General features: G+C 39.5%; 3 protein-coding genes across 4 annotated transcripts in view; all 3 read left to right on the top strand.

Annotated features, from left to right (window-relative positions):
* The window catches only part of LOC134675243 (transmembrane protein 216-like), a 489019-nt gene that overhangs the window by 339783 nt on the left and 134947 nt on the right, over positions 1–14289 (top strand). The gene's annotated exons all lie outside the window — the stretch shown is intronic.
* Positions 1774–3929, top strand: LOC134675142 (uncharacterized). Of its 2 annotated transcripts, none has more exons than XM_063533302.1 (3): positions 1774–2662; positions 2738–3148; positions 3572–3929. In XM_063533302.1, exons 1-3 carry the CDS (start codon positions 2447–2449, stop codon positions 3713–3715), a joined length of 771 nt encoding a protein of 256 aa, XP_063389372.1. In that variant the 5' UTR covers positions 1774–2446; the 3' UTR covers positions 3716–3929. The 2 variants fall into 2 exon arrangements, with proteins under 2 accessions (XP_063389372.1, XP_063389373.1); XM_063533303.1 differs by having other exon boundaries at positions 1780–2662; positions 3581–3929.
* Positions 10265–11942, top strand: LOC134674994 (uncharacterized). Its single transcript, XM_063533139.1, has 3 exons — positions 10265–10932; positions 11090–11278; positions 11533–11942. The coding sequence occupies exons 1-3, from the start codon at positions 10542–10544 to the stop codon at positions 11823–11825; spliced, it is 873 nt and encodes a 290-aa protein (XP_063389209.1). The 5' UTR covers positions 10265–10541; the 3' UTR covers positions 11826–11942.

Here is a 14289-nt window from a genome sequence, read left to right as displayed (position 1 = left end):
TAATATTCCCTATTGATAACCTTCGTCCTTCTCAGATTTGAAAGTCAGTTAGGTAATAAAAGCTTGTAAAATAGTTTCTGGTTGGGCCAGTAATTGACTGGTAAAGAATAACTTAAAACATTAAGTCCACCTTTTGTACCTTTAACTTAGTGTTTTGTGCAATAAAGTATAAAATAATGAAATAAATAAATATTTAAAGTACATCCTATTTTACTAGTAGAAATAATAAATAGGACCAAACAATGGAACTGTTACAATTATAGAGTAGGTAACTACTTTATGCAATCTGTTTAATTACGGAGGCAAACATAAGAAAAACATCAAAATCAAATTTCATGTAACTAATAAAATAACTAAAAAAGTTTCATAATTTCAATTATAGAGGACCTTTGGTTCCAAAGGACCAGAACCAGAGCTTTGGTTGCAACTATTGAGGTTTTCCATTTATCCAAGTAACCAATTAACCAGGTTTCACTGTAGTAGTAAAATATAGGTTTACATTTTTTGCCTTATTACAAAGGAATAAGGTCCAAAAGTGTAAACATTATCTTTGACGTCGACAGTCCATTTTGAGGAAAAAATTAAACTAGTTGAAAAACACGAAACTGAAGGCTCTCGACTGACAACAGATGACGGCCAACAGGCCACCGGCCGGCTATCGAATAATGTGTGTGTAAATTGGCCTGCAGGCCACGGACTGTCCGGCAGATATCTGTCGACGCTGACCGGAATCGACGAGCCGTAGTCCGAATAGCCGTCAGTCCAAAATCTGAAATAGAACTGTTAATGTGTGGCCTGCTGCGGTTAACTGACAGGCTAACATCGTCCGGCGAACTGTCAATTTGTAGGGATCTGTCAAAATTATATCAGACTATTGCCGGCAGGCGGCCGTACGGTGGGAAAATGACGACTCGTCTGTAGTCGCAGAGGTGGCAGCAGACCATTGCCGGCCGGCAATAATCGCTTATGTTTGTGGACGTTATTGGTCTAGGACGGCAGGTCGCCCGATAAGGCCAGAGACTGCAGGCGGACTGGTAATCAGTGGGCCCCTTAACAACATGATCCTTCTACTTAAACACGCACCGAGCAACTGTTTAAATGAACAACTGGACGGATTGAATAAGGTAACTAGGACACTCTGAATTTCATCAATATTTGTTTCAGCATGATATAATATTACTTCAATATATACCAGTCGCTCCAATAATGGTCCTGAGAAGTTTGGTCTGTAGCAATATCGTAAGGAGGGGTGCTAACGTAGACTATATTTTCAACTAATGGGTGATTTCTTTGATTTTTTCGCCGCCGGTGGCCTAGCGGTAAGAGCGTGCGACTTTCAATCCGGAGGTCGCGGGTTCAAACCCCGGCTCGTACCTACAATAAGTTTTTCGGAACTTATGTACGAAATATCATTTGATATTTGCCAGTCGCTTTTCGGTGAAGGAAAACATCGTGAGGAAACCGGACTAATCCCAATAAGGCCTAGTTTTCCCTCTGGATTGGAAGGTCAGATGGCAGTCGCTTTCATAAAAACTAGTGCCTACGTCAAATCATGGGATTAGTTGTCAAGCGGACCCCAGGCTCCCATGAGCCGTGGCAAAATGCCGGGATGACGCCAGGAAGAAGGGGGGGAGGGGGTGATTTCTTCGTGGTTACGTATTTCTGGATCTCTGTGCATCAGCGGCTGTCGGAGGACTCTTCACATACTTAGGTACTTCTTTTCTATTTTCTTGAATTCCTATTATAGTTTGATATTGGATAGGTGTCGATGAGATTACAAAAATCATAAAAATTTGGAAGCCCATGAATTACATCTTCCTTTCTCCATCTTTATAGTAGTTGAAACAAACTTTCATTCACACGTGACATGGCTAATCCTTGACCCTGCATCACACCCGGTATTCAGAGTAATAAATCGGCTCTTTAGCGATGTTATCTCTACAATGACAAGTTCAATGATAGCCATCCAACACCATTAGGTATGCAAAGTGCGCGTGCGGCCTGCCCGTCTTCCATATCAAACACCTAGCCCTCGCTTCTACCTCTCGCTCACATGCGAACAATATGCCACAAGAAGGAATGCGACAAACTAACTGGATCACAAGTGCCCGAATCAGGGTACGGTGTCACAAACAACAGAAAAGGCGCTCCGGACACTACAATCCAAAACGACTGACGAATACACAACTGTCTTCAAACATAAGACTTTTTAGAATGAGATAGTTGAGGAGGATTCATATCAAATAGCTTTCCCTTACACTTAGATCCTGTCCGCACCGAAAGATCGTAAGTCCCCGTTTGGCTCATTGAAGGCAAGACGATGCGTACCGGAACTACCAACAACGTGCTGAATTTGAAATGGCTGTATAAAAAGCGCGGAGTCCCTGACGAAATCATCACACACTCACTAGCCTTCCAACGGTAAACACCAGGAGCACAGAACAAGATGGTGTCTCACAGAGCGATGTTCCTCGTGGCCTTGGCGCTGTTCGGAGGTGCGCTGGCCCAGCCTGCCAAGCAAGGATTCTGGAAGGGAACACCCATGGATGGACTCGTCGAGGAGATGAGATCCGGCTGCGTCGAAGGATCCGATCCCACTGCCTGCATCAAGTTCAAGGTCATGTCCTTGTTGGATACCATCTTCAAGAAGGACACTTTCCAGGTAAATATAAATATGACCCATTAGTCAATGTTTTATTATTTAATTTTGATAAATCTAACAAGTATTTCTTTTTAGATCTCCGAAGCCGTGGAAGTGACCAAGAACGGAGCCGGCAATGATGTCACAGGCCGTTCCAATGGGGACTTCTTCGACAACATTGAAAACTTCATCCAATCCCACGACGTGACCTTCCAGCTGCCCATCGCTGACACCAAGATCACCGTCAGCCCCAGGAACCTCGACCAGGACGAGATGAGCGTGAACATTAAGTTCAACAAGGAGGGCGCCCGCTCCGTCGGCGAGGCCCGCAAAGCCAAGCTCAAGAAGATCATCGTGCCTATCCTGGTGTTCGTGCTCCTCAAGGCCATGACCCTCATCCCTCTGGCCATCGGTGTGCTCGGTCTGAAGGCCTGGAACGCCCTGCAGCTGTCTTTCTTCTCTTTCGTCGTCTCCGTGGCTCTGGCCATCTTCCAGCTTTGCAAGAAGGTGAGTTGATTCTATTATTCAACCGTAATTTAGAATGCTACTCGATTTAAAAAAGTTTTCAAAAATCGCATTGCATTCGAATGTGTATTCACTGCACTGATTCTGTAATGCACCACTTTCACTATATTCCCTGTTCTGAATTTAAATGAGAACGCAATATTATGCAGCGCATCACTATTAATGCTGTTTTTCACCGTCTGCAGGATCATATGGCACATTGTTTTAAACGGCCTACTTGTTTTTTATGCAATCTGTCTGGGAATACCAATGAAGTGTCTTTTCACAAACATATTCTTCTAAATCACGCACACATGACCCATAATATCCTAGCACAGAATGCACTCTCACGGGCAACATTTTAGTTTGTAGTTTTGCACCTTTCGTCTAACATTTCCTCACTTACCCTTGAGCCTAACCTTGTAGTTTACCCAGATCGCCGCGGACAACACGCACCCCCAGATCGCGGCCCATGGACCTTGGGATGCTGCCTACGCCGCCCGCCAGAGGAGGGACGCTGTTGAACCCCAGGAACTCGCTCAAGAACTCGCCTACAACGCTTACCATTAACCGTCTACTCGAACCCGGACTGAATTCGAACGACCCAAGCCTCAAATAAAAAAAAACCGTTCAGAGACCGTTTTCAAAAATGGAATCGGTCGAACGGACATAAACCAAATAATAGTTTCAGATGAAACTGACGAGTGTAAATACTATGTAGTGCAATTTATTTATTGAGTGACAGGCGTGTGATTGTGATGTGTGAATGCTTTTTGTTTTATTTTTATTTATTTTTTTAAATAAACCGTTAATGTAACATTGTTTTTTTTTTCATCCTCTCTGCTTTTGTTTATTTTTTCAATGAAATAAAGAACAAGTAGTAAGAAGGAGAGTTGTATTTTGTTTTATTTTATCTTTGAAACTTCACTAGAAAAATCAATTTTTTTTCAACTTTACTTGATAATTACTTAATAATTATTATTGTAACATAAATTCAGAGTCTAGTATAACTAATGGCAACTGAGCAAAATAATTCGAATATAAACAATGGAAATCTATTTCTAACCCTAGTTTTAATGACTACGATAAAAAATCAATTAGTACCTACAATATTTTACAATAAAAATATGGATGATTTTAAACAGGTAAACATTCATTCTGCAGTAAAATACTATACTTAACATTCTTAAAATACCGTATGCTTGCTCAAAATTGTTGGCATAACAAATATTGCCTCGAAAAACTTGTAATTAACTAACAAAGTTTTTCCCCATTATTATAAATTAGATCTATAGGTACAGCTGTTTAGTAGAAAATAGCCGTTTTTTTTTAATCTGGCAACGTTTGGTACGGTAGGTAATATTGATAGGTAATATTGAAGTAGTAGAAATCGATATCGATATCCAATCAAAATTAAATGCAACATATTTTCCGCCACGTTTTCGCGCCAAAATCTAATACGTGTTCCTAATACATTAACAATAAAGATTCAGGATACAACTTTCTACCGTCAATTGTCTTGCTGGTCAGCTCGCATCCTTACTTTCCTTTGGCATACCAGAGCGTACTTATAGCATTTGGTCTCGATACATAGCTACTTGTTAGTATGCGAAGTGTGATAGGCGTTTAAGATAGAAGAATAAGATAGGATATTATCGTTTGCTTTATAATAGAAGGGGTACGTAAATAACTAAAAAGCGTGGCAGTATCTCATATAATTCTTACGCCATTCTAAAGCTGTGTTTATATGATTTTGAACGACTCGCCCGCTTAACTAGTTTAACTACTCCTACTGGGGACTGTGCCAAATAATTAATATTTTGTTCATTATTCAGAGCCCACTGTATCCCACTGTTGGGCAAAGGCCTTAATGTTTCTAAACTATGTATCACTGAACCATAATTTACAACGACAGTCTGTAAAGTACTGAAAATTCGACCTTCGATAACTTGGAATCGCTTATTTGAGACCTTTATTTATTGAAACAATAGAAAAAAATGTAAGAATAAAACAGGTAGAAACATCATCAGGAACAACACCCTCCCGGCAATCCAACCCAGGGAACCCGTGCACACCGTGCACGTGCCGTGGTTTTCCATGGGAAAGGAGGGAAAGGAGGCAGTTAGCAACCTGAATACATTGTAGGTTTCGTGGAGGAGCTGGGGTGGCTAGAGTAGCGCTACCTCGTCTTCACGCAAATAGGCGCAATGGTTGGTTGTCGATTTGCGGAAAATGCCCAGCAAAACTAGGTTAATAGGTACTAAAAATAAAGCATAAAAGTTTGTAGGTATATTTTTGACAGCTAACTAGGTTAGGTACATACGCTGTGTCGCCTCGTTTAAGTAATATGCGTTACTTATTATTTATTTCTTCAAATAAGAATTAAAAACTAAGCTGCATTCATAATATGTTTTATTAATTAATTAGACTAGATTGTCGAGATTTTCCATTAGTAACTGGCCGGAAAAAGAATAACAACGCGAGAACGGAGAAAAAAAGAAACTTATTAAACTTAACAGTTTGGCGAGAATATAAATGTTTGATAGTGAGTAAGTTATAAATTTAAATACCTATATAAATAAATTGAAAACAAACAATGCAGTATATATACCTAGGTAGTATTATTAATATTATATCTTTCCCACAAATGGGACAATAGTTTCCAGGGACTTATAATATGACAAAAAAGAATTAAATTACTTACGTCAATTGCCTGAATAATGCCGAATTTTGAAATAAATCTAAGATTAGGCTTCGAAATTGTAATCCAGAATAATTTTAGAATGTCTAATTTTATATAAATAAGATATTTACATAAGCAGATTAAGTGCCTCACAAAGTAAGGGCAACAGTTTACTAATTTAATTTTAGTTCGTATCGATTATTATGTTGTTATCAATATTGATATTTGTTTTCATTGTCGAATGTCCATGTTGGCGCCATAATGCATTTTATTATAGGTACCTGATGCTCTTCATCTCTAAAACAACAGCAAAAAGTAAGCGTACCTACTTAGATACCATAATATGTACTTAACTCCTTAAATTACTCATAGTTATAAAATTACCTACTTGAGTAAAATTAACGCTTATTTCCGAACTGAGTTTTTAAGTTTTCCTTATTATAAGCCCGTACCCGCGAATATGTTCCATAATTCAAAGGTTAACTCATGACATCTACCATTAACGTTAGGGTTACACCATAGGGGTTAGACATATTTACGTGCTCCCTGAATGACTTCATAAAGGCCACTATGTTAATATTAAGTTATGTTTTAAGTTAAGTTTTATTTATATGTACATATTGACAATAACTCTGAATATTGGTTTGTCGCTTATCTATCGCATTAGGTAAAGCCTGTAATGATAGATTTAAGTTTTAATTACTAAATAAAATAAAATAAATATCAATTGAAAATTGGGCAAACTCCAAAAGGGCCGAACACATCAAGGATTTGCGAACGATCGTGAGCCTAAATATCTGCCCAAGACCTCGACATACCACCAATTTAATATTAATCCGCGCCCTACCAATACCAATAATAAATAACCCATGCATAAACTATTCATTGCGATGCAAGAGGCGTTAAGGCACTCCTAACGCTTGACCCACTGGACACCCATATTATTCCAGCGCTTATGGTATTGGTAGGAAAGCGAGCCATAACTAGGGGCCATAATAATAACCCAGATTTGTGAGGTCCCGAAATATACCTTCGACTTTAAAGTTGTCTTTTAATTGGTATTTAAGGAACACCTGAAAAGTTTCGCTGAAGCGTAGTGTTAAACATTGGAATCGGGAATGTATATTGTCGTCGGGTGACAAGCAAAAGTCACTAACTAACACCATTGAAATTATTAGACAATAAAACCTGTTACAAGTGTAATAAAGTGCATTATTACTTTAATTGTTGATAATACTTAGTGACTTTTGCATGTTACTCGACGTTATGTAGGTATACGTTTCGAGGCATTAATTTAATAGTTTCCCATAGCATCTAAAATAACACGAATTAACTTAAAATAAACTAAACTTTAATATTCCCAGTGGAAACCCAACATTCTAATTTTCTTTTCACTTAATCTAGTAACTAAATCCTATAGCTACATAAAACCCTCGACATTAAAACATCCCTCAATTTTACATGTCGAGGGTTAAAATTGAAAAGTCTGAATATCGATAACTTCCTATGTTCTAGGATTAAGGTACCTAAGTTCGCCGACCATTTTTCCATAAATCAACTATATATATATGCCGTCACATTAAATCCTTAAAATAAACAGCTACAAAAGACGCCGAATGTAGAAAAAGGTTAACTAATCCATTTGTAAAGTAAAAGTGTCTACAAACAGCGTCGGTTTGACCATCGCAGACGCGATTTGTGTACCAAATAGTGTTACTTAACACGAAAATCTGAAAACAAAACAACTCGGAGACTGACAATAAGATACATTTGTGAACGGGTGCCATCAGGCGTTCTACATGACATTAAAGCTCTCCAAGGGGTATTTACGTGTTGGATCTATCGGCCCGATTCTATTTTCAAGATACGTCAATGAATAGATCTAGAAACGATATGTCAGTGTCAAACATGTGTCAAAATTGACGTTTCTTCACACAAAAACGTCACTTTTGACACTTGTTTGACACTGACATATCCAATCCATATCGTTTCAATATCTAGTATTTGACGTATCTCATTGTTCGAATACGGCTGGCATCTCCACGCAAGCCTTTCAAAAGACCGGGATTTATAGGTCCGTGAAATCCAAGGAGATACACCACCTTAATGCCACGTTTGAAAGTTTGCGATAAATCTAATTATTAGGTAGATAACTGGCTTTAATTTAGGATGCGCCTTTAATGCGCCCACGTGGAAATGCTGAACAAAAATACAGGCTGTACTTTGAAAATAAAAAACTGATTAGGTAAGTTTGTGTTAACTAGAAGTAAAGTTCCGAACTATCCGAAGAAAGCAAGTCATCAAGTTTGTATAGTTGATATATAATATACCTATTAAGTAAGTCATCCGTTTTGTCGATTTTGAATGTAATTTGAAACTACGCACAACCATGACTTCATAACAAACAATAAGCAGAACTCTCACCACTATAACCTCTCGTGCGGCAAGATGCCTCGAAATGGACGCTATATTGCTCTACCGCCCGCCCGAGGGGATAAGCAGACATTTTTCTTTATCATCCGTAGCAATATTAACCACATCATTTTTGTACGAACGGATATTCCCGTCTTCTAACGACATCCTAGGAGAAGGCGACCTAATCTCAAGAACTGCCGTACTCAACAGACCTAATTAAGTGTAATCAACTAGCACGTCGCTAAGTGTGACGCCGGCCATTCAAACGGAAGAGAAACAGCCATTTCACAATCCGGACATGGCGGCCGATGCAAATGGCCGCGCGTTTGGAATACAAAATGGCGGCACCCCATATTGCATAATGGAGTGTAAGTAGACAGAGCTTTTTGTTGAATAAGAGCAAGTTTCACTTTCTAGATCTTGATGTTGATGTAATTGTGTTTTGTGATGGAAGACGTAATTTGGACGTGGTTTGAAAGATAAGTTAGTTTTGTTAGGTCTTGTACTTATAACTTACATAAGTGTTTAGCTTAAATTCACACTCGGCTTAAATTTGAGATGAGAATGTCCAAAGTTAATCAATAAATTTAAACCTTTGTGTCTTTTGAACGAGTCAATCAATTTTCCTCGGCTATTACAACAACTACGAGTATTATTAAACTAATAAACAATGAAACATCAAAAACGTTCACCAAATTGAAGCGAGCTCAGCAAAAAGAAACTGGAAAACTTTAAACCCTGTGTTGGTATAACTTTAACACCACTGAGCTCATCAGAGCTTCACTCTCGACTTTAATACTAACTGTTTACTCACTCTTAGTTAGACATGCAAAGGAAAAACTCTCATCAACACAGGTATATATCAGACTCTTTGTAACCCTTATTACAACGAGATAAGGTCTATCACTATTCAGTTATGTGATTGTCAGTACATGACATACAGTTGTAAATCTCAAACACGAAGTCGGAAGACCTACCGCCTACATCGAAAAATCAAAAAACGTTATCTTCCTCTCTATCGCTCTTACATATTCGAGCGATAGAGTAGCAGATAAAGAAATTTCGAATTTCGTCTTTGGTTGTAGGTCCGCAGGTGTAGCGGTCATTACAGAAATGATGATCGATTCGATCGATTGATTGGTATGAGCTCTTCAGTGGGTGAGAGCCGCACTCTTACGCATGACAATGTTTTGACCGGGGATGTCGTTCCAAATGCTTACCGAGCACTGGCAGATCGAACGTTCAAGTTAGGTACACATTGGTCGGGTAATACCAAGTAGGTACATACTTCAAAAAGTCGGCTAATACCGAAAATCATTTCGCAACCTTTTGGCTAGGGGCGAAGTGCTTGGGGGGCTGGAGAGGATGCTAAAAAGCGGTGAACCGTCCTCGACATAACAATGTGAATTTCGTGGGCTCAAAACTTCATACCTACCCACTATATACTTATAGGTACTACCTAGTTCTCTTTCGCACATGTAAAGGGTAGTTTCGTACGTAAAATTGTGACAGGGAGGCAACACGTCGAACGTGGTTCGCGGTAAGCCCTCTGGTTTGGACGAGGCAATCCGCCTTAAGCATTCGTGAACAATTGCTCACAGTCCGTTACCACGTACCAGTTAACAATGATCTAACATTACGAAGAGCTTATACGAACTTAAGATCCAATTTATGATAGCAATGAGTCGTTAAAGAGGATTTGATACCAATGTTAATAGGGTTTAACTGTTTTAACCATATTAGTCATTTCATGCAAAAAGTCCTGTTGTTTCTTCTGTAGGGGTATTTCTATACAGGAATTGAGAGCCTAACGCGAAAAACGAAATCGAAATTTCGTTACCTGTCTATGGCTTTTGCATTTTCCCATAGTGAGGCAGGGTCTGGCTAGTAGGTAGGTATTTAGATCTGGTAAGCTAAGGACGGGCATCCCAAATCGCTATTGCCACCCTAAATGCTAAATTACATAAAATGGCATTAATAAACAATTAAACAATATTTTCAAACCAATCGCACTCACTCTCACCACTCTTACTATGCTCAAACACAAACGTCGCGTCTCCATATAAGTTTCATAGCGACATACGGCTTTTTGGCATTCAATGGTACGCCAGGACTTTCTTAAATACTTCGCCAACGAAAGCGCTCGCCATTCAACTCACGCGCACCTAACGCGTGCCTTGCCGCCCTAAGGATCCCGTATAAAAACCAAGCCCATAGAAAAATTAAATCATTGTTGCTCCATTAACCAACCGGGCCGAACGTCCAATTAGAAAATTTAATGACAGTGACCTTACGACAATGAAGTGCGTTTTATTTGTGGCTTGTGTGGTTGCCGTGAGGGGGTACAGCATAGGGGACAATGAGGTTATCACCCCGCGTTTGAGTACAAGTGAGGATCTGTTGGACAGTGTTATCAGTGATTGTTTCGAAAGGAGCGAGCCTTCAGCATGTCTTAAAGTCAAAGTGCTTTCATACCTGGATACGCAGCTCGGAGTGAGCAAGGAGTCGGCCCGGTCTTTCGACGAGAAGAACATCGATAAAGTGATCTTCGACCGTGTTGGGAGGATCCTGAACGCGAATGAGTTCAGATTCCAGCTGCCGGAGTTCATCTTCCAAAATGCTGAGGTGTCGTACAGGGCTGATCGGGGATTCGATGTTGAATTCCCTGAGGAGACTGAAAACGGTGAAGGTGAGATAAGCAATCCTTAAAACCAAGCAAGGAGTTTTATAAAAGCAAAATTGTTTCAAAATCTCGATTAACTAAGACACCGATTAAGAACTCCTTAAAAATATTGTCCAGAGGTTTGCTTTTTACCTGAAGGTTTTAATTCCAATTTATCTTGCAGCTCGTGGCCTCTTGAAAAAGAAGCTTCTGCTCCCAGTGCTGCTGCTCTTGAAGCTGAAGATGAAGGCGATCATGCCGATCCTGGTGACCATCATCGGCATTAAGGCCGTCAAGGCCCTGATCCTCAGCAAACTGGCCATCACGCTGGTGCTTGGATTCTTGATCTACAATCTGGTTTTGAAGAAGGGAGGTTCGTATGACACTCAGCAACAATATCCATATTTAATTATGAGTAGGTAATTTGAAGTGCTGCATATTCATATAACAATAATGGAAAATAATACTCGCCACTTCTGAATCTGTATTAAACAATAAATACCCACATAAATAGCCACAAATACATAGGTACTTTCAAAGAGTATACATGAATTTAGTGATTCCCTAATGATTTAAACACAGTATGCATAACATTACTAACAATTGCCTGATTTTGGTTTTTCCCAGCTATGCCCATGATGATGGCGCCAACCGACGCCCCACCAGCGCCCCAATACGGACCCCCCGCCTCACAATACGGTCCCCCCTCAACCCCTGCCGCTCCTGCTGACTCCTATGGCAGCCCCCAATGGGAGCCCTCAAGCTCGGGCCCGTACTCTCGCGTCTGGGACCCGAGTCAGCTCGCGTACAGCTCCTACTTCCCTAGCGAATCTAGCTCGTCTGGTTCCCAGTCTCCTAGCTACTCCAGCGTAGCTTCCATCTCGACTGTCTCATCATCATCATCCTCGCCCACCTACTAGCTACCTCCAAAACATCATGTACATAGCACGCACGGAATGGATAGTGTTTAGGAGCTAAGTTATTGATGATATTTAAATTATTTATTGACACAATAAAGAACTGATGTTTTACAAGTTTATTTGCGTTTGGCCTTACATCCATCCAATTCCAATCCAATTCCAGTGCAATTTTAATTGAACCTATTCCTCCATCTAACCCAATGCCTAAGAATGGAAACAATACGTTTAGGTACCTGATTTCAACTTAATGCATAAAATTAAATAACTTTCCTTCATGAAATTCAGGAAGTAAATTCCAAAAACGACATCTTAGAGTCATATAGACACGTGCAGGTAAGTGCACGAAAATTATTTTTTAGCGAAGCATAACAATATCTACACTCAATATAGAAATTCATATAATTATGACACGATAAGATACCTATGAGGGAGCGGTTAATTGTCCGCTCAGAAAACCATAAAAGTAGACGGACTCGAGTAGTAGAAAGACCCGGCAACCGGAAGATAGAAGTGTGGAGAAATCTTACCATCTAATCTAAAGGGAACTGGAGTTTAAAGTTGTAAGATTTTTGTAGCATCTGTTATCTCGATATATTGTTTCTTTTCGTTATGTCTTTGTCGATGTAAGATTGTCTTCTTGGCTAGGTTCTCCCCATGAAGGAGAGGGCCAGGGAATGTTGTAGGTATGATTCGGAAAATGAATTAGATTTCTACTAGACTTCAACAAGTTACGATACGGATAATTTAAAGATATTTAACACATCTATCTTAATGTGTCAAATTTGACGTTTCTGCGATTCTGGAGGTCTTCTTGAACGATTTCGACAAGTTATGACTTAGATATCCAAGTCACACCTAGTCGATATCTAATGTAGATCTAGTTGATCTCTAAATCGTCTCAAGATCTTGTGATTATCTCGAAATCCGAATAGGCCTGACGAACAGTTGCTTGATCTACTTTTTTCCGCCCTTTTGGCGTCCCGGTCAGTGAAAATCAGCACAACGACCTAAAAACGCCCCACGCATTAATACGGACCGTATTGTCTACTACCTACACTGTACAGTCACCTGCAATAATATGTTACACAACGAAGGCCGCAAAAATATCTGACACGATCTTATTTGTAGAGCCATATGAGCGTGTCACATATTTTTGCAGCCTTCGAAGAGTAACATATTATTGCAGGTGACTGTACATAAACTTAAAAAGGGATCAAATGAAAATGCAATTAATTCAATTCACGTACTTATTTTATTGTATGACTGGTGTAGCATCGTTTATGAGTGAAAACGATTGAGGTTATCAAAGCTATCGGTTATACAATATGGAAAAGTGGAAAAATACAAACCGTAGGTACTAATAGAGGATGTATTGTCAACTTTTTAAACAGTATATTTACTTACGGGTTTACGATGGGATTTTTTTTTTATTCTAGCAGGTACCAACCTAATAAGTACCTACCTAAATAGGCACATATTATAAAACAAACACATAAAAAAATCAAAATCGAACTAAGTATTATTTAATAGTACATTACGATACAAATGCGATAAAAAAAATTCGCAACGAGGCGATAAATTAAAACACGACTGAAGGGAGTGTACGAGTAGTTTAGAGAATTATAAATAATAATAAATAATAATGCAGAAGGCAGTAATTTTGGACACGGCGCGTATAGTACGTCGGTTCCTCACTCTGCAGCCCTGACCACCGGCAGCTTGGGCCCTGCCCCGCTGCCGGCGGCATTCTAGGTTAGGTTTTTTATAGTGATGTACCGACTATTGATTTGGCTGATTTGGCCGACTAGCCGACTAATCGGCGCTCGAATGGCCGATTAGTCGGCCGACTAGTCGGCTAGTCGGCCAGATCATTAGTTTCGTATAAGTTCAGGTGAAAAACAATAGTTTTGCTCTTTTGGTTGCGCTATTCATATATTAGCTTGGCTAAAAGGTGTTCTCTACAGGTTCAAAGACCTATCACAAGAATCCTCGTTCAATTTCTGTCTTTCTTTTATTTTGCGATCCTGAGCAGACCGTCAGTAGGTACAACTTGTAGGAGGTATTTCCAAGGCTCTATTTCTCGTACGTAGTCGCCAGTTAAGAACCTATCCCCTGTGGTCAGCGTCTTTACGAGCAACGTGCCCTGTTTATAAATCTCTAAACTTTGCAATAACATGGCTCCACCACTAAAAAAAAAACTGAATTATAATAAAGTCCTTTAAGTATAGAACTTGGCCATGAAATTACACGAGAATCAGGTGAGATCGACCTGTAGAGGAAAACACCACCAGCCCCCACCATACGATACCTAAAGATCAAACGGTCAATCATATGTATGAACAAAAGTTTCCACACCCTGAATAGGTATTATGGTAAAATAGACATAAAACATATGGTAAATATTGACTGTTGGTTTCTTTTTTTCTGTTTTTCTTTGACTAATAAAGTGCCGACTAATCGGCCA

This window comes from Cydia fagiglandana, chromosome 21 (assembly GCF_963556715.1).
Source record: "Cydia fagiglandana chromosome 21, ilCydFagi1.1, whole genome shotgun sequence".
In the NCBI taxonomy this organism is placed as follows: Eukaryota; Metazoa; Arthropoda; class Insecta; order Lepidoptera; family Tortricidae; genus Cydia; species Cydia fagiglandana.
Note: the sequence above shows the minus strand (reverse complement) of the source record. Positions and strands in the feature narration are given on the sequence as shown.

Bases quoted from the DNA above. Each gene is read 5' to 3' on its own strand.
- LOC134675142 (XM_063533302.1), top strand. From the start codon at position 2,447: ATGGTGTCTCACAGAGCGATGTTCCTCGTGGCCTTGGCGCTGTTCGGA. The intron at 2,663-2,737 runs GTAAATATAAAT...ATTTCTTTTTAG, and splicing joins TCAAGAAGGACACTTTCCAG to ATCTCCGAAGCCGTGGAAGT. The intron at 3,149-3,571 runs GTGAGTTGATTC...CTAACCTTGTAG, and splicing joins TCTTCCAGCTTTGCAAGAAG to TTTACCCAGATCGCCGCGGA.
- LOC134674994 (XM_063533139.1), top strand. From the start codon at position 10,542: ATGAAGTGCGTTTTATTTGTGGCTTGTGTGGTTGCCGTGAGGGGGTAC. The intron at 10,933-11,089 runs GTGAGATAAGCA...TTTATCTTGCAG, and splicing joins GGAGACTGAAAACGGTGAAG to CTCGTGGCCTCTTGAAAAAG. The intron at 11,279-11,532 runs GTTCGTATGACA...GGTTTTTCCCAG, and splicing joins TCTGGTTTTGAAGAAGGGAG to CTATGCCCATGATGATGGCG.